Here is a 21,377-nt window from a genome sequence, read left to right on the forward strand (position 1 = left end):
AGCATCAGTGGAGACAGTAAAAGTCCTCACAAGTATAGAAAAACATAATATAAATATGACGGTTGGATGGATGTGTTTATGTAATTAATTATACACAGCAAGGCTTCTCAGCTAGACCTGCTGTGAATCAGCTGAGTGTCAGAGAATGACACCATCCATCTCTCACTGTACAGCTCAGTCATTCAGTAGGTGTGTGTGTGTGTGTGTGTGTGTGTGTGTGTGTGTGTGTGTGTGTGTGTGTGTGTGTGTTTATGTTGTTACAGGATCAGCATATGTGAAATGATGTGAAAATACCATTTTATTGACAAATGGACCAACAGAAATAGTTCAAATGACTTTGACTTTATTCTGTTTAATTCCATTAAAAGTTAAGAATGTTTTTTCTTTCTTCTGTAAAGGTACCTTTGTGGAGATGACAGCGACAACATATACAGGACGCATTATTATTATATACAGGCACTTTGTTTATAATACTTACAGGGCACTTATATGACCCTGTGTCCTGACGAGGTGTCACAACTAACGTGTGTGTGTTTATTTGTTGTCTATAGCGGTCGGTACTCCAACTGAATGCTGGAAGTTTAACTCTTGTAAAGTTTGTTTGTGTTATCACAGTGTACCTATAGATTAACTCCACATGACCTGCAGCTCACTCACATACACACATTTACCCTCTGCACTGTGTGTGTGTGTGTGTGTGTGTGTGTGTGTGTGTGTGTGTGTGTGTGTGTGTGTGTGTGTGTGAGGAGTGTATTAACATATTCCATTCTGCCACACACTTCCTGTTAAAAAAGAACAGAAGTACAGCTCTCACTTCTAACAATATCGGCACATCCTGCCAGATACACACCCAACCTGACACACACACACACACACACACACATTTGCATTTCTCCATAGGGGCTTTCCATGGACTTCTGTATTACTGCAGTGAAATACTGCTACTGATAATAAATCTAGCCATAAATATATCCTCAGTTATCAAAAAATCATTGTACTCTTTTGGATTATATAGTTTTTTGTTAAGGCTTGAATGCCAAGGCAAAGCGGCAACTTCTTTCTTTATTCTACTTTATTTTAGTTTCTTTACTATTTCAATGCATTTATTTTCATATTTATTTTGACAGCTACTGTTCTGATCAGCCAAACACATAAATCTGACTATACATCACACTTCAGTGCCCTTTGACCTGCCTTCTGCGTGTGCACGCGTTTTCTCTTCTTCCGCAGTGCATCCAACTACAGTCAGTATGGAGCTTCTGTTATGCAGTAATATATACATTATCTCACAAAAGTCACTACACCCCTCACATTTCTGCAAATATTTTATTATAACTTTTCATGTGACAACACTATAGAAATGAAACTTAGATATAACAAAGTAGTCAGTGTGCAGCTTGTATAGCCGTATAGATTTACTCTGAAAAGAACTCAACACACAGACATTAATGTCTAAATAGCTGGCAACAGAAGTGAGTCCACCTCACAGTGAACATGTCCAAATTGTGCCCAATTGTGTCATTGTCCCTCCCTGCCGTCATGTGACTCGTTAGAGTTACAAGGTTCCAGGTGTGAATGGGGAGCAGGCGTGTTAAATTTGGTGTTTTGGGTACAATTCGCTCATACTGGCCACTGGATATTCAACAGGGCACCTCATGGTAAAGAACTCTCTGAGGATGTGAGAAATAGAATTGTTGCTCTTCTCATCAAAGACGGCCTAGGCTATAAGAAGATTGCCAACACCCTGAAACTGAGGTATAGCACGGCTGCCAAGGTCATACAGCGGTTTTCCAGGACAGGTTCCACTCCGAACAGGCTTCACCAGGGTCAACCCAAAAAGGTGTTCAGCAGGTGTGGCGGCACCCTGATGAGGAGTACCAAGGCAACTGTCTCTTGACTACAGTAAAGCATGGCGGTGGTAGCATCATGGTCTGGAGCTGCATGAGTGCTGCCAGTACTGGGGAGCTGCGATTCATTGAGGGAAACGTGAATTCCAACATGTACTGTGACATTCTGAAGCAGAGCATAATTCCCTCCCACCCGGCACCACATGGCAGTTTTCCAACATGATAATGACCCCAAACACACCTTCAAGATGACAACGGCCTTGCTGAAGGTAATGATGATGGACTGGCCAAGTATGTCTCCAGACCTAAACCCAATTGATCACCTGTGGGGCATCCTCAAGCAGAAGAAGGAGGAGCGCAAGGTGTCTAACATCCACCTGCTCCGTGATGTCATCATGGAGGAGTGGAAGAGGATTCCAGTAGCAACCTGTGCAGCTCTGGTGAATTTCATGCCCAAGAGGGTTCAGGTAGTGCTAGATAATAATGGTGGTTACACAAAATGTTTTGGACATGTTCACTGTGAGGTGAACTCACTTGTGTTGCCAGCTTTTTAGACATGAATGTCTGTGTGTTGAGTTCTTTTCAAAGGACAGTAAATCTGTACTGCTATACAAGCTGCACACTGACTACTAAAGTGTATATATGTATGTATGTATAGAGGTGATACCCTCTAGGGTACACCTCAGTACCATTAGTACCTTAGGTATATTTTCCTTAGTACTTTAGTACCTTTAGCACCCCGTCTTGTCTCCAGGCTTTTATTTTACTTTTCAATTTCAAAATATTAGATTGTGAAAAGGTGTGAACGTTTCACATGGAAAAACAATTGGACGTTAAAACCACTGCTGTACTTTGAACTTTGAGGGAACATTTAAGTAGTTTTTACCTTGATGAATGAAAAATGTACCAGTACAGAACCTTGATTTCTATATATCTCACTGCTCTCAGAACAAATTGTGTTTTTTTTGACATCATATTGTGTGTTAATTTCATGATGAATCGTCCAATATATTCCACTGCCTTGCATTAAAAATATTCTTGTAAAGTTACTATTTCAGAGATACAAGGTTTGGTCTGACCACAACGATATATACATATATATATATATATATATACACGCACGCACACCCAGTCCTTGCACTCCTCAATCTCTCCCCCTCTTATTCCAGTCACTCCATTCTTTCTGTATCTGGCAGCACATATTAAAACTTTATTAAACGCATCCTATCTGATACTGCTGCCCTCCCTTCCCCATGCCAGCGCGCAGCAGATTGGGCCAGCGATAATAAGCTCATTGTATCTTTTAGGAAACTATTCTATGAACTGCAGGCGGGAAACAGGCCTACGTGTTGAGGGGAACGTGGTACATATTTAATTTCAGGAAGCCGTATAACAATATTTCAAATCCCTTTAACAAGTCTGTTATGTAAAGAGCTGCTTGACATAACAATAACATAACAATACCAAAAAAAAAAACAACACTTATCAGTTCATACAGTATCGCTTAATAAATAGGGCTGTCACACCTACACTGCAGCTCACTTGAGAAAATGGTGTGTACGTGGGTTGTGCTTTGGACTGAGGTCAGCTGGGTGAGTGGCTTCAGTGTGGGGCAGCAGGAGGAATTTGAATTCAAAGAAAGGAGAACTAAACAGCATTAGATGTTAATTCTCACAATTACTAATAACGTGATGTTGTTTGTCACTTGTATGTCATTGGACAGAAGTATTTCATGACAAACATCTGGGTGAAACTTGGCGGAGACCTAACATCGCACACTGTCAATAAATAAATAAATGAGTACTTTGATACACAGTGCAACTCATCATGCGCTTTGTGGAACTTTAGCAGAATGGGATGTTAATCGGTGGTAAAAGTTTTAAGGCTAACTTTGCCAATGAGTGCATTTACCTGCACTCAATAATATGATCGTAATCGGATTTCTGCAGTTGTCTGGTTATTCAAATGGTCATGGAAACAGCGCATTCTGATTTCTTAGGCCACAGTAAGGTCTAGAAATCTGATTAAGAAATCTGATGAAGAGATCTGGATTTGAGGTCAGTAATCAGATTTCTCAGTGCATGTGAACTCTGATTTCTTTCGGATTTCTCAGTCTGTGCATGTGGAGTCTGCAGTACCAGAAATTTAGCGAGCAGCATTGCCGCGAGATGCAGCAAAACACTTTTGGAGTGACTCTGAAACCAAATACATGCTTGATGAAATGAAGGATTTAAATAACATATATGACTGAGATGCCCTTGAGCAAGACACCTAACCTCCAACTTCTCCCTGGGTGCTGTGGATAGGGCTGCCCACTACTCCAGTCAAGTGTGCTCACTGCCCCCTAGTGTGTGTGTTCACTAGTGTGTATGTGGTGTTTCACTGCATGGATGGGTTAGATTGCAGAAGTGAAATTTCCCCGTTGTGGGACTATTAAAGGTCACTTAAAGAAAAGTTTCCTGCCAGAGATGTGAGAAAAGCAGCTATAACTGAGCTTAAGCGTAAAGCAAAGTAAGTCTGTGTTTTCATTTATATTGATATATATATTTTAGCTATACTAGTAAATCATCGATGTACTAGTGTTAATACAACTAATACATATTAAGATATGTTTAGATGGTAAAATGGACATAAAATGTTGACACTTGATTTGATTAGTGGTTTGATTTTTGACTCTTTGGCTCCTCTTATCATTTGGGTTGCCGACTCCTGATCTGGGTGTATGTTTTGTTTTATATTGAGTAAAGTAGTGTCCTAGTTGCATTTGAATCTGAAACCCCTGCAGAGCCAGACTGTGTGATGATGGACATTTTCCTTTCAGAATAACAAGAAGTTGCTCAGCTCAGGATGAGTTAACCAGTAAACTACTACTTATTATTAATTTCAGCCCTGTGTGGTATGTGGCTGTGTGCACAGGCTGTTAGAGGACTTTATCCCATTCTGATTGGTTTTAATGGACATTGAGCTGATATGTTACCAGCATTTCTGTCTGAGTTAGTACTCTCACTGTGGATGGAGGTGAAGGTTAATATGAGGAGTGAAAACCTCATCAATCACACTGATCAGCCTCGCAGACCGCATGTTTCTCATCCATCACAGACTCACTCATTCACTTCCCTGGAGCCTGAGGTAATTGTTAATTAGTCACTATAGCCTGTAGAGCAGCTGCTGCAGACAGGAAACTATTCACTGAGAGAGAGGGAGAGAGAGAGAGAGAGAGAGAGAGAGGGAGAGGGAGACAGAGAGAGAGGGAGAGGGGAGAGAGAGAGAGAGAGAGAGAGAGAGAGAGAGAGAGAGAGAGAGAGAGAGTGAGAGAGAGAGTGAGAGAGACAGACAGAGAGAGAGTAGAGAGAGGGAGAGAGACAGACAGAGGGAGAGGGAGACAGAGAGAGAGGGAGAGAGGGGAGAGAGAGAGAGAGAAAGAGAGAGGGGAGAGAGAGGAAGAGGAAGAGAGAGAGAGTGAGAGACAGGCAGAGGAAGAGGGAGAGTTAGAAATCATATAGACTTATTTAGAGAGACAGAAAGAGCTAAAGATACAGAGAAGGAGAATGAAAGATGAGGAGGGAGAGATAAAAGAGTGAAAGCAGAAAAAGCTGAGAGTGAGATAAAGAGTAAAATGAGAGAGAGCGAGAGAAAAAGAGCAGAGAGAGAACTAAAGAGTGCAACAAAAAAGATATATAAAGCAAAGCAAAGTGAAAGACAGATAAAGACAGCAAGAGAGACAAATGTCAGAGCTGGCAGAGACAAAGGGAAAAGGGGGATGTGAGGCAGAAGAGAAAGAGAGAAGAAAAAAAACAGTAGTAGAAAGAGATATAGAGTGGAAGCAGAGAAAGAGATCAAATAATGAAGGAGAACAGCAGAAAGAGATGAAAGGCAAAAGGAAAGTGTGAGCGATGAAAAGAGAACTGCGAAAAGAAGAGAGTGGAGAGAGAATGCAAAAGTGATAGACAGAAGAAAGAGAGAGAGAGAGAAAGAAATGAAGAGTGAAACGCGAAGGCAGAAAGGGATAAAGAGCAGGCGGAAAGAGAAAGGACAGAAGAAAGTAAGAGGGAACGGCTGGAAACAAAGATCAGATTGATTTGTTCTAGAGACCTAAACAGAGTGAGGGAGAAAGAGAGCGAGAGATGGAGATTGAGATAAAAGGAGTGAGAGAAAGTGTAAAATCAGAGAGAGAGAGAGAGTGAAAGCAGGCCGAGAATAAGAAAAAAACAGTGAGGGACAAAGAGTGAAAGGAGAGAGAGATAAAGAGCAACGGAAAAAGATGAAGAGTGAGAATACGAGAGCGCGAGTAGGAGAGAGAGCTGACAGAGACAGATAGAAAGGGACAAGTGAGAAAAGATGAGTGGAGAAAACAGAGGAGGGCATACAAAAGAAAGCAAGAGAAAGAGAGAAAGCCAGCATGGAAAGAATGAGATACAAAAGAGAAAGAGAACAAGAGATAAAGAAGGATGAGTGAAGCAGATGAAAAAATGAACAGACAGAAAGAAAAGGAAAAGAAAGAAAAAAGACAGCGAAGAGGAAGAGAAATCTCGTGATTTCTTCATTCGTCCTCCGTTCAGTCCACATCAGAGACACATGTGAAAGGCCGTGTTTACAGAGCTTACAGCCGCTGAAGTCGCTGTCGTGGTTTTGGAAAGTAGTGATGAAGATAGCGGAGCTTTTTTGATATGAAACGTGAGAATCATTTTATATGCAAGCGCCTTTAAAGGTGAATTTAAGAAGATATCCCTGCTGTCGGATGGAAACCATGTATCTCCGTTTTTGCTTTTTCAGTTTTTGACATAATTTGAAAATGCCTATTGCCCTTTACATTGGATGTGAATTTCATGATGAGTGGACCAAAAGAAACAACCCAAAATGCCTTAGAAATATGGCTGGTAATACTGACTTACAATAAAAATAAAGTATTTTCTTCTCCTGTAAAGTTACCATTTGGAGATACAAGGTTTTGTTCCGACAACAGCGATATGCAGAAAATCTAGAAAATCACCCACAGACCCAGGAGATCTAATAACTTATCGAATTCAAATCCTTATAAAATGTCTCCTCTTCTACTTACAGACACAAATGCGCTAGGGACTCTGTTTTCAACAGATTATATTGAATTACATGCTTTCGTTATTGTTATATGGTTTCTAAGAGTTGATAAGGATACTGTAATTTATCTAAGAAGGCATTCTGTTCTCATGTGGACCAGCAGAATATCTCCAGTGTGTCAAACTATTCATTTTTTATGCATTGTTAGATTAAATCACACCATGCTTTAGTTATGCCTGTGATATTTTATAGTAGAAATGATTTGAGTCTGTTTGTTGTTTTGCTTCTTTCCTTTATTTTCTTTGGATATTTTTACGTGTGTGAACTGGATATAAAGGGTCTTAAAGCAGACTGGAAAGGAAAAGGGGGGTGATAAAGAAAAGCAAGGCTTTAGAGAGAGAGAGATTAAAGGAGTGAAAGAGCGGATGAGTGCATGGAGTGGATTGGGTCCCAGTGTGAGAGAATCTCTATTTAAAGATATGCTGCAGTGTGTGTGTGTGTGTGTGTGTGTGTGTGTGTGTGTGATAGAGGTCCAGCTTGATGAGCTCCAGGAAGTGTGTATGTGTGTGTGTGTGTGTGTGTATATGTGTGTGCAGAGTGATCGGACCACCCACTGGTTCAGTCTTTTCTGTGACTTTAACACTAATGAAGGACGTATAATCAGATTATGAGAGTGTGGAAATGCTCTGTTTACAAGACCTGTGTGTGTGTGTGTGTGTGTGTGTGTGTGTGTGTGTGTGTGTGTGTGTGTGTGGTGTGTGTGTGGTGTGTGTGTGTGTGCATGCTCTATTGTAATAGTGGCTTTAACAGTATAGTGATAACAGTTCGGTTAATGGAATGATATGTACTAATAAATAAAAATTGATAAATAAATGGACCAACATGTGATTATCAGGCACAGACAGACCCCCAGGGGGCTTTAGATATTGCCCCATTGTCCTCACACTGTACAAGTGCCCTCTTGGTGAGTGTGTATAGTACCTCTGGTTTATTTGGCCATTATTAAAGATCCATTTCAGTGAGGCTGAGCTCAGGAACAGAGCGAGTTATTCAGCTTAACCACAAGCTTTATTGCTCTTGGTCGCCTTCTGTGATGCCATACGGGCACCTGTGCAGATTTCATGTTAGTAACTTTGAGTGGATACACACATGTCCACATTGCTGTAAATACAACCAATAAAGCAGCACTTAAACAACCATTTATGAGAAAAAAAAAGGCCTTAAGAGTGAATCTTGAGAAATGTCTGTCCAATTGCTGTAAGAGTCTGTAGATGGGAATGAAAGAAGGTGACCAAAAGCATGTGCTATGCATGTTCTACTTGAATTTGTCTTAAAAAAAAATTAGTTTACATAAAAGTCACCCCATCCTATCTTGTGCACCAAGCTAATTGGTTAAAAAAATGTTTACCGAACAAAATGCTTGGATAATCATAACAGTTATCAATGGATTGTAAAACAATTGGCATCTGGTCCTAACATCTACTACAGGGGTCATCAACCAAAATGTTAAAAAGACCCATTAATCATTTTTCAACAACAATCAAACCACCTCGGGAGCCACATTTCATGTCCATTTTATTGAAGTAATGTTTCATAATCTTGGCTGAAAATATGTCTCAGTATGTGGTAATGTACTAGAAGAGGCTGAAAACAGTTATGTAAATGTAAACGCAGACTAACTTTGCTCTGCTTTAAGCTTTAGCTCAACTGTAGCTGTTTTTCTCGCATCTCCAGCAGGAAACTTTTCCACAAAAGTAGACGTTTCTTGTAAAGTGTCTCTTGACGTTTGACTGAAGTCGCACCTCATTGGCCAGCTTCTCATTCAAGTTTTCCTGCTCTGCCTGGTAGCTGTACCAGAATGTAGCTAACTATGTAGCTAACTGTTGTACCATTTCACCCACACATGCACATTTTCTAAGCCGCTTCTCCCTCAGGGTCGCAGGGGGTTGCTGGAGCCTATCCCAGCTGTCATTGGGCAGAATGCAGGATGTACCATTTCAGGTGGATGCAAAAATTCGAACAAGAAACTGACTACAGCCTCGCCACTTTTTAGTGTTTGTCAGTTTCTCGGTGCAGATTAAATGTATGAGGAAACCAGCTGCAGTGATTATTAATGCAAATCAGTGTTTTGTCTTAAATGTTTCGCTTTACTGTTTCATTAGCAACTAGCTGTGTTACTATGGTGACCAGCAGTCTGTGCACCAGCCTTCAGGGTTAAAGGATGAATCAGCAGTTACAATAACTATATTAACTCCAGTGTTTAAGACCATTTATTATTACCATTTAGTGTTAAAACTGTGTTGAACGATCAGCAGAGCTTTATTTTACTGCACAGGAGGTTTATTTGATTTTTTACCTATAAATCTAATTCTGCTGTGGAGCTGAAACAGGGTAGTAAAATGTTTAAAAATGTATAAAATGTGTAAAAATGTTGCCGACCCCTGATCTAGTAGAAAGTAGATATTTTGTATGTATTCTGAGGCATACTGCTTTGGTTCCTGTGGGTCTATTTTTGTTGTAGCACCATTTTGGGAATCGGCCTTCCCCAACACATGATACAAAAACAGAGCCCTGTGATTGGTCACTTTACACATCAGTAAAAAAGCCCATCCTATTAAAGCGGGCAGTTCTAGTGATAGTTACGAATCTTGTTTGCCAGACTAGATTGTAGATACTATTCTATACTGTACATAAACTATTGAATTGAAATCAATTAAACCAGATGTTCGGTTCTGTCCTAAAAAAAGAGAAGCTGTCTCTCTCTCTCTCTCTCTCTCTCTGTCTCTCTCTCTCGCTTGCTCTCTCTCTGTGTATGGAGGTTAAGCCTGGTGTCTGAAATTGACCCGTCTGAAGTCTGCTCTTTGAGCATGTATACTGGAGAATAATGTGATTAAAGCACCAGGATAGACTGATGTTATCTCACTTTCTTTCCTCTCTCTCTTTCTCTTTCTGCGTCTCACTCTGACCACACAGAAGATTCGGGGCGGTCAGTAAAATGTCTCTAAGTCTTATAAAAGCAAACGGACCATATATGAACACAAACGGAACAATAAATAAAACACAGTCTACTAATTCAGTAATTCAGTGCACACTGACAGAGCACGCAGGCTTACAGTAAAGCTCTGACAAACACATCCCCTGTCCCCCACCACCCCCACCACACATACATACACACAGATACACCTCGTAAGGGACTTAAGCATCTTTCTGATTCTGCTCAGTGGGGAAGAGGGGCTTAAACCCCCCCAGATTACAATCCCCCCAGCCTGATCCCTCTATACTCTATATTAAACACTCAACCAGAGAGAGAGAGAGAGAGAGACAGAATAGAGAGAAAATCCAAAAGAGAGAAAGAATCAGAGAGAGACAATAGAGAATAAAGAGAAAATCAGTTTATGTGTGTGAGACAGAGGGGGAACATAGAGAGTATAGAGAGACAGAACAACAGTGAGAGAGTCTTAGAGAGAGAGAGAGAGAGAGAGAGAGAGAGAGAGGGAGAGAGAGAGAGAAACAGAAAAACAGTGAGAGAAAGGAAAGAGAAAATAGAAAAAGAATAGAGAGAAACCCAGAGAGACAATCAGAGAAACAGAGATACAAGACAGAGAAAATGGGGAACACAAGAAAAAGAGAGACAGAACAGAAAGGGACTGAAAAAAGAGAGAAAGAATAGAGAGAGCAGGAAGAGAGAAAAAGAACAGATAGGGTCGAAAGAGAGAGAAAGAAAAAAGAAAGAATAGAGGGAGAGAGCAGAAAGAATAGAGAGAGTAGAGAAAGAGCAAACGAATAGAAAGAGAGAGAAAGAATGGTGAGAGAATAGAGAGGGAGAGAGAGAATAAGAAGAGAATAGAAAGAGAAAGAATAGAGAGAGCAGGAAGAGAGAGAGAATAGGGAGAATAGAAAGAGATAGAGCACAGAAAGTGAGAAAGAAAGATGAGAGATGATCGGGAGATGAGTTTCCTGATTTTTTTCTGGCCTGACACTCAGGAGCGAGGGATAGTGTCAGACTGAAAGAGACATGGCAGATGTTGAGCGTGTGATGGAGGGAATGTAAAGGGAGGATGAAGGAGGAATAAAACAGAGTTAAACGGAGCGAAAAGGGAGGATCTGACGTCTGCTACATTCCTCAAACATCAAGCTCACAGAAAACCCCGCAGACTACATAAAACAGTGCACACTCAGCCTCGAACACATTAGAGTGATTAAAGAGGGTGAATATTTCATTTCTCCCTGCGAGAGCGGCAGAGCACGGAGTCCGGAGATAAACATGGAGACATATGGATGTATGGATTAAACGAGGCACGAGCGAGTGTTGGATTTAGGGCCGTGTTGCGCTCCCCCCACAGCCTGCTGAGAAAATACCAGGGATTCCTTGTACATCATTCTCTACTTCTCCATCTGCACCCCCATCCCCCCCATCCTTTCGTCCTGTTCATCTCATCTGCTGAACCTCACAGACCCTCACTGAAAATATATTACTGCTGAATTTACTGGTACTTCATTTCCACATGAGTTACAGGACATGACCGTAATTTCACTGTCGTTGCTGTAATATACTGTTTGAACCTTCGGTCAAATTAAAACAGCGATGCAATTCACAAATCACACTGACCATCAGTGTGGGCACTTACCCTTTGTGTCTTGAGACTCTATGGAGATTTCAGTGAAGATTCAGTCAATAATCCAGTTTAGAAACCCCACCATTCAGATACTGTTTACGTCCGTTTACGGCTGTTCAGTCTAAAACTTGCCCTAGTGTCTCAAACCATCCTCTGATTGACTCAGACTCTGTGGTAGGTGCTGATAATCAGAAATTTACAGTTAATACATGTAAAAACAGGGGTGGAAAAAGGCCAAAAAGTTGACAAATGGCCTTGTCCCAATCCGCTACACTGAGTGCACTTTCCTTCTTTCCCTCAAAATCACACAAACAGGCCCCAAAACACATTTTAATAGATAAATAACAGCAAATATGACATGCTATTATAAAATTAATAATATTCACCTCTGCTTTTCAGTTTACATTAATTTTGAGTATTAAAAATTAAGAATAAGTAACCCTTATCAGTCCCACAACCGGGAAATTACACCTCCTCATTTAACCCATCTGTGACGTGAAACACCACATACACACACACTAGAGGGCAGGGAGCACACTTGCCCGGAACAGTGGGCAGCCCTATCCACAGCACCCGAGGAGCAGTTGGGGGTTAGGTGTCTTGCTCAAGGACACCACAGCCATGTACTGCTGGCTCTGGGGATTGAACTGGCAACCTTCCAGCTGGAACTGCAACTCAATTTGTAAATAAAAATAAAGCCTGTCTTGCTGTGTATCAGCATGAATCCAAAAGGACAGAAAATCAATGAAAAAACATGTATATTATAATATATAATATAATATAACATATATTACAATAACCAGTAAGATGAATCACCATCAAAATGCTTGAACTTTCAGCTCACAAACACTCCAGACTAACAATTTCTGAAAAGATAACAACTGCACTTGTTTTCGAGAACACAATTTCGCAGGTGCAAGGTACATTATTGATCAAAAAAGACCCAAATGCATAATGATATCAAATTTCTGTTGGCATTTAGATATCAACCAATGGCCTAGGGTCTTCTGAAAATAGCAACATATAGCATATGGCAAATACTTAATATTTGAGGTTGTAATTGTAATTGACCCAAAATACCAAATAAAGTCTAGGATTCTAAGGGATAGATTTCTTGTTGACACAAAAAAATTAAATACATTTTAGTAAATTTTAGTGCACAAATTCTATTTATTAGAGTTTAACATATCAAAAAATATATATAAATATAATTCCGCAAATAAACAGTGATTGTCCGATAAAACTGACAGCAGTCACAACAGCAGGTGTCTGTTTATCTTCAAAAGATCTTTGTGAAATTACAGATTAGTATTATATTAAATCCATGTGATTTGATCAGATTAACATGTAATAACACAAATACCCCACAGTAGCTGTGTAAAAAGCTCTATTCAGATGGAGTTTGGTTGAAATGGGGTCCTGGGATGATCTCCACTTTTGCAGGTTCTCCTCTGTGATTTTATTTTTCTGTGTTTTTTTTCTCCTCCTCTAATAAAATCACAGGCTGAATTATCTGCTGTTCTACACTAAACTCAGTGCTACTCTGATCATTCCAGTCCCATTTTTTGGCCAGTGGCACTTGCTGTATTTGGTCTCAAACACTCTTCAAAAAGACACTCGAAGAATCATTTGCATGATTTAAGTGTTCCTTTGCATCGTGAAAGGTTTCTTGAAATTGATGGAGAGGTGGTTCTGTGTAGAACCTTTTTGTAAAGGGTTCTGTATAGCACCAAAAAGGGTTCCACTATTGCCAAAGAAGTTTTTTGGCACCATATAGAACCCTTTTTGCTAAGAATGTAGCATCCATATGGTTCTATATAACCTTTTTGAAAAGCATTCTATATTGCACCAAGACGGGTTCTTCTATTGTTCTTCTGACATCATACCAGTAGAAGAACCCTTTTGGGTGCAGCATAGATCCCTTTTCAAAAGGGTTTTATACAGAACCATATAGAACACATTCTCCATTCAAAAAAATAAAGAGCCCTTTCATGACGCAAAGTACCCTTTAATCATGTAAAGGGCTCTTTGAGTGTTCGTGGATCTATGTAGAACCCTTGAAGAACCATCTCTTTTTAAGTGTGCATGGTTTGTGCATTCATTTGTGCATTAATTCTCTCTCTTTCTCTCTGTGCTCCCTCTCCCTCTCTCTCTCTCTCTCTCTCTCTCTCTCTCTCTCTCTCTCTCTCTCTCTCTCTCTCTCAGTGTGTAAGCTGGGTTATTACAGGTCGTTATCTACAGATGGAGGTTGCAGTAAGTGTCCTCTGCACAGTTACTCAGTGAGGGAGGGGGCCACTTCCTGTGACTGTGATAAAGGCTACTACAGGTCAGAGACGGACCCCCCGGCCATGCCCTGCACACGTAAGTAACACACACACACACACACACACACACACACAGACACACTCACACACACACACACTCACTATGGTGTCTCTTGCACTCTGCTAAGTTTACAGTTGAATGCAAAAGTTTGGGCACCCCTGATAAAATGACGTTTAGTTATTTTCTAAGGGTAAATAAACATGTCTGCTACACAGAACACACTTCTGCACATTTTAATACACAAATCCTGTTTATTGCTTTAAATATATTTAATGTATTGGGCAAAAATAAACATTAAAAGTGCCCTATGCAAAAGGTATGGCAGATTTTATATGATATGTTTTATATATTTTTATATGTTGTGTTATTTTTTCCAGTATGCAAATAGGCAACAATAAAATAGATATAATAGATATAGCAAAATAAATGCCACATTTTCACTTATAAAATCAACAAAACAAATCATTCGACCAGTAGTATTCAAGAATATCTGATGATAGAGTAATAGGTAATGTTTCTATATTCTAATGGTATTTCAATATATTAGATATTAGTTGTAAGCATGTGTGTGTGTGTGTGTGTGTGTGTGTGTGTGTGTGTGTGTGTGTGTGTGTGTGTGTGTGAAAGGGTTTCCTGCATCCTAAGCCTAACTTATTCAATCATATTTAATGATTCACTTAACTGATTCACAGATTCACATGTTATATTGAAAATAATACAGATTAAGTTAATATTTAACTATTTAATAATGTTTAATAGTGACTGTAGTTGGCTGACGCTTCAGTTCTTTACTTTACTTAAGTCCCTGTAGTTACTTAGTAGTAAGCCTTAGTGTGTAATAAACCTGAGATTTTAAGGGGTTAATTATATGTTTATCACAATATTGACAAGTTAAAGGTTCCAACCATTTTTTCTGTTTGTTTTGTTCTTTAAAAAATGACAAAAAGTGTCAAGAGTGAAAATAAGATTTTTCTTTCTTTCTTGCAAAGTGAGAGACTACACAGCAGTTTCAAGTCATAATATCTACTTTTCTACTTACAAACTCAAATGTGGTTTAGACTGAAAGTTTAGAATCTGCACTGTCAGCAGTGAGAAATGGGTTTGGCGTTTATCACGGCTTCCAAACGTTTTTTGAACATTTCTGAAAACATGTCGGCCTTCATATGTGTGTGTCAGTCAAATCTGAACAGTGCTGCTCTCCCACGGCCTGAACTGGCTTATGGAATGCAGCCAGGGACAGGTGTGTGTGTGTGTGTGTGTGTGTGTGGGTGGGTGGGTGGGTGGGTGCATGTGTGTATTTGTATGTGTGTGTGCGTGTTTGTGTGTGCATGTGCATGCGTGTGTGTGTGTGTGTGCATGTGCGTGTGTGTGTGTGTGTGTGTATGTGCGTGTGTGTGTGTGTGTGTGTGTGTGTGTGTGTTTATGTGTGTGTGTGTGTGTGTGAGTGTGTGTGTGTGTGGAATTTCTACTTATTAAATTGCTGTGTAATAAAATCAGAAGGTAAACGTTCGGCTGTATCCATGACAATAAACACCAGATTGCCAGAGAATGTTATCTCTGTGTTTCAGACAATGCACAAACAAACACACACACATAATGTAAAAAATGAGAAATGAGTTGAATCTGATTACACAACTTTTCAACTTGAGGACACAAGAGTTCCACCACCATAAACTCCAAAAAGCTGGGACAAATTACAGGTTTTTGTTGATTTTGTAAATGAGTTTACACAGAAGAATTCTACACATTTTAATTCACATTTACTGTTTATTCACTGAGTTTAATGTATTGGGGGGGGTCATAAAAAATTATGCCACATAACAAAGCTGTTGTTAGCCCATAGATATGATGCAAGTTAGTATGATTTAGCTTCGCTAAAGTATGTAGATGTGTGATGCATGTGCAGAAGACACTTGCATATCGCTGCTGTCGGAAGAAAACCTTGCATCTCCAAAATAGTAACTTCACTTTCAATGTAAGTCAATGGAACCAGAATTTGTCCCATGTCATTTTGGGTAAATTCTTTTAGGCCACTCATCTCAAAATTTCACAAACAATGTAAAGAGTAACAGATACTTTCAAATTATGTCAAAAACTGATAAATGCCAAAAATGGAGATACAAGGTTTTCTTCCAACAGCAACGATATGTAAAACACTCATATAAGGGCAAATCAGTTCTATTAGGCAACAAAGTCATTTCACCAGCTAGCTTTTTGTGTTTGCTATCGATTGTACTATAAACATTAAAAGACCATTGAAAGTATTGAATTGGGGCCCATATCACTAACCTGTCCCCCTCTGTCCTTCTCTCAGGTCCCCCTTCGGCCCCTCAGCATCTGATCTCCAGTGTAAACGAAACATCCGTCCTGCTGGAGTGGAGCCCCCCTCTGTCTTCCGGCGGCCGCCAGGACCTCACATACAACGTGGTGTGTAAGCAGTGTGTGTGGGAGGCATCGCGGTGTGTGACGTGTGCGGACACCGTGAGATTCTCCCCCCAAAGACTCAGCCTGAGGACCACCAGAGTGTCCGTCCACCAGCTGCAGGCACACACCAACTACACCTTCCAGATCTGGGCCATCAACGGAGTCTCCAAACACAACCCCAACCCGGATCAGGCCGCTTCCATCAGCCTGACCACCAACCAGGCCGGTGAGTGTGTGATGCTGATGGTGTAGTTACGTGGGGAGGTTGTTGTGATGATGAGGGGAGAAAGTTAAACCAAACAGAACCTGAAGTTGAGCAGGTCAGAACAGCAAGAGAGAACTTTGACATATCAGCTTTCTGAAGCTGCCCTTTTCACCATGTCCCTCCTCCTTGCTTACATACTGTAAGGCAAGGCAAGTTTATTAATATAGCACCTTTCATTCACTGCTGTCACTCAAAGTGCTTTACAAATGAAAAAAATACAGTCAGAAAATACAAAGTTGTTTAAATAATAGGAAACACGAATAGAAAAAACAATTAAAAACAACATGATTTATAAATGACAATACATTTAGAAGGGAAAATCATTCAAATAAAAATCTAATCATATAAAAATATAAATCAAATTAGAAATTAAATTTTAAATTTTAAATTAGAAATTAAATTTAAAAATGAAATTATATTAGTTAAAAATAAGTGCCGATACAGAGAAAAAGGGGCTAGAGACGCGAAAAGTGTTTAAACTGAGCTGGAAGCTGCTCAAACAGGAACATTCTCAGGGTGATTTAAAGTGTCCTGTGTCAGGGCTTTTTTTAATGCTCTCAACTGGGCCAATATAAGAGCAGCTAAATGCTGCTCCTCCATGTTTAGTCTTCACCTTGGGCAGGACTAACTGACCAGTTCCTAATGATCTGAGAGTTCTGCTCGGCTCATGTTGCTGCAAAATGTGAAATAAATATGCTGGTTCGACGCCACTGAGTGATTTATAGACCAGCAACAGCACCTTAAAATCTAATCTGTAACAGGCTGGTAGCCACTGTAGGGATTTAAGAACAGGGTGATCCCTCCTGTGTTCCCTTCTTTTACTCCTAGTGAGACTCTGGCAGCTGTGCTCTGAATCATCTGAAGTTGTTTGATTGCCTTTTTGCTGGAGTCCAGTTAGGAGACTATTACAGTGATCAATCCTGCTAGAAATAAATAAATGAAGACATATGTAGATATGCTAGTGATATAAAGAGGAAGAGCTGTAGGAGACACAGCCAATCGAGTGTCGTCATGCTGAAAGAATTAAATTGAATCATGCAGAAAGAAGTAAGTTTGTTCTGAGCACATGGACTGGTTGGCCATTCGCTGCCTTGCAATTTTATAGCCAGAGCTTGAAAAAGGCCAAAAAGCGTGAGTCTCATGTCAGGACCGAGTTGAGTTGGCAATCCTGCGAACAATGTATATCTTGATTTTCATGCATTCTTTCTGAAATGGCTTAAAAGACTGATTTCTCAGGGAGAAGAACGATAATTTGCACAATTTGGACAAAATGTTTACTGTAATAAGACCCAAAAAATTTAAACAGTTATTTAGAAAGCATCAAGGTCAGTCTCTCCACTAAACGAACACAAACGGTGCCCAGTTAATATGACAGACAAGTGAGTCTGGCCTGAATTCTTGCCTGTGCGGAGAAACGAATCTCGCTCTCCTTTGTGCAGAGCTGTGTTATTCACTGGGTGACTGACACTTTCTTCAGGAACTGTGAGCATAAAATGCTCGCAAAATGTGCATGAATTTGCAGGAATGCTTTTATAAAAAATAAGTCAGAACGGATTGTTTATATTCAATGAATCACTCATTTCATTAACACTTCAGTTATGTGGGACATAATAATCTTTAAAATGGGCTTATTATGCCTTAAGAAACCTGTATTTAATAATTACATAGCTGCTCATTACAACATTATTAAGCAGTAACTATGGTTAATTAAGTTATACTGCACAGCTTAAATAAAACAGGTTGCTAATTTTCAATTATTGCATCATATATAATATAATATAACCTTATAATCTCCATTTTTAATGTTTTTCAGTTTTTCGGCAGTTTGAAAATGCCTGTTACTCTTTACATTGTGTGTAAATTTCATGATGAATGGACTAAAAGAAACAGTCAAAAATGACTTAGAAACAATTCCACTGACTTACATTTAAAGTAAAGTAGGTCTTTTCCTTCTCCTGCAAAGTTACCATTTTGGAGACCAGCTCTCTCTCTCTCTCTCTCTCTCTCTCTCTCTATATATATATATATATATATATATATATATATATATATATATATATATATATATATATATATATGTGTGTGTGTATATTGCTGCTGTTGGAAGAAAACCACGCATCTCCATTTTTGTAATTTTTCAGTTTTTGACATAATTTCAAAGGACCTGTTGCCCTTTACACTGTGTGTAAATTTCATGATGAATGCACCAAAAGAAACAGCCCAAAATGATTTGGAAAGATGCCTGGTTCCACTGACTTACACTAAAAGTACAGTATGTTTTTTCTTACTCCTGTATAGTTACCATTATTTTGGAGATACAAGTTTTTGTTCCAACAACAGTGATATATATATATATATATATATATATCAACAAGTGTTAAATTCACCTTAGTTACCGCTTATTAACATAGTAATAAGCAGCCAATTAATAAGCAGCTATGAGCTACATACTTCATAAGTAAGTAAATTATAATGTCTCCCTAAACTGCAGTAACAGCATTTGATTGTATAGGTAGTAAAATATAAATATATGAAACATATAGGAGGAGCTTTTGCTGGGCAGTATGTGAGAATTTTTTTGTGAGAGAAGATCAGTGCCGCTCTCCCAATCACCTGCGAAGAACTTCTGAAAGACCTCTTTACTCCATGAACACACGTTCAAACACACGTGCAGGACCTGAGAGTCTCATGCTCTGTAGATTTACTGCCGCAGTGTATTATTCTGAGTGCATTATAATGTTTGTTTAAGAGTGTGTGTCAGTGTCTGCTCTTGATGGTGTGTTGGGTTTCAGGCCGAAACGGTGTGTGTGCTGGGAATCCGGATCTACCCATGACAACACACACTCATAAATCACCCTCAGGGTGTAAGAGGGTGTAGGGTTCAGGGTTTAGAGCAGTGGCAGAGTGTGTGTGTGTGTGTGTGTGGGGGGGGGGGGGGGGGGGGGCAGCTTCACAAAGTGTTTAATGCTTCAGCTACCTACAGAAGTTCACACACATCTGGAGAATCTGTCACACAGGAGCTCAATAATAATAATAATAATAATAATAATAATAATAATAATAATAATATTAATGAAACAGTACCACTACTACTGCTACTACTACTACTATAACTACAACTACTACTAATACTACTACTAATAATTATAATGAAAAAATACAACTACTACTACTACTACAGCTACTACTGATAATAATAATAATAATAATAATAATAATAATAATAATAATATTAATGAAACAGTACCACTACTACTGCTACTACTACTACTATAACTACAACTACTACTAATACTACTACTAATAATTATAATGAAAAAATACAACTACTACTACTACTACAGCTACTACTGATAATAATAATAATAACTAATAATAATAATGAAAAGGTACAACTACTACTACTACTACTACTACTACTACTACTAATAATAATAATAATAACTAATAATAATAATGAAAAGGTACAACTACTACTACTACTACTACTACTACTAATAATAATAATAATAATAATAATAATAATAATGAAACAGTACCACCACTACTACTACTACTACTATTAATAATAATAATAATAATAATAATAATAACTAATAATAATAATGAAAAGGTACAACAACTACTACTACTACTACTACTACTAATAATAATGAAACAGTACCACCATGACTACTACTACTACTATTAATAATAATAATAATAATGAAACAGTACTACTACTACTACTACTACTACTACTATTAATAATAATAATAATAATAATAATAATAATGAAACAGTACCACTACTACTACTACTACTACTACTACTACTAATAATAATAATAATAATAATGAAACAGTACCACTACTACTACTACTACTGCTACTAGTATTAATAATAATAATAATAATAATAAAGAAACAGTACCACTACTACTACTACTACTACTAGTATTATTAATAATAATAATAATAATAATAATAATAATAATAATGAAACAGTACCACTACCACTACTACTACTACTACTAATAATAATAATAATAATATTATTAATTGATAATATATATTATATATATGATCTAAAGTGTCATATCAAGATGCTTCACAAACAAAAGTAAAAAAAAAACACTGCCCCTACCTGCTAAAAACATTTAATGAAAAAAAAATTAAATACAGTAAATAAAATAGAATTTACATATAAAACATTAAGTGAATTTGTAAACGTTCTGTGCTTTTACTGATTTGTTTTTAATATTCAGCAAATGAATTTAAATGAAAACAAAGTTTTTATCTTATCTCTTCATGTGAAAGTCATAAAAAATGCCTTTACTCTTTTTTTTTTTTTTTTTACTTAGCCTTTCAATTTTGCACTCCCAAAATTGTACAGTCCCAATTAGAAGTCTAGCTATATAAGTTGTGTTGAAACTCTTCCAGTTTACATTAGTGCATTTAGTAGAGATGCATTTTCATTTCCAGTTTCTATCCCAATAGCCTTTTTCTTTTTTCTGTGTGGACTGAGTGGACATAGGACATGCATTAACACATCTCCAGTAGTTTCTATTAGCTACCTCACAGCATATATAACATTGTTTGCTTGTGTAATTATGCCACAACATGTGTAGCAGCAGCTTAAAATTCAGTGTGAGAGCATCTACCTGCCTCACATTACTTAACCCTCTACTGCACAATGTTGCCTCAGGGCAACAAACCCATTTTTCTCACTTTACAATAACATTATTTGTATTTAAAGTTAACAACAAGGCAACATACCCCAAAAGAACCCTTGCGGACATTATTTATTTATTTGTTTGTTTTTTTTATGTTTTTGAGTTTAATAATCAGATCCATTTGTGCAAGAAAACTGAATTGAACATTT

General features: G+C 38.4%; 1 protein-coding gene across 2 annotated transcripts in view; it reads left to right on the plus strand.

The window, feature by feature from the left end:
• epha4l (eph receptor A4, like) overlaps positions 1 to 21,377 on the plus strand; it is a 69,918-nt gene that overhangs the window by 23,805 nt on the left and 24,736 nt on the right. For both annotated transcript variants that reach the window (XM_017722258.2, XM_037546623.1), the window contains exons 4-5: positions 13,706 to 13,861; positions 16,140 to 16,475. In XM_017722258.2, coding sequence (XP_017577747.1) covers positions 13,706 to 13,861; positions 16,140 to 16,475 — 492 coding nt within the window. The remainder of the gene's footprint in view (positions 1 to 13,705; positions 13,862 to 16,139; positions 16,476 to 21,377) is intronic.

Source organism: Pygocentrus nattereri, chromosome 17 (genome assembly GCF_015220715.1).
Source record: "Pygocentrus nattereri isolate fPygNat1 chromosome 17, fPygNat1.pri, whole genome shotgun sequence".
Lineage (NCBI taxonomy): Eukaryota > Metazoa > Chordata > Actinopteri > Characiformes > Serrasalmidae > Pygocentrus > Pygocentrus nattereri.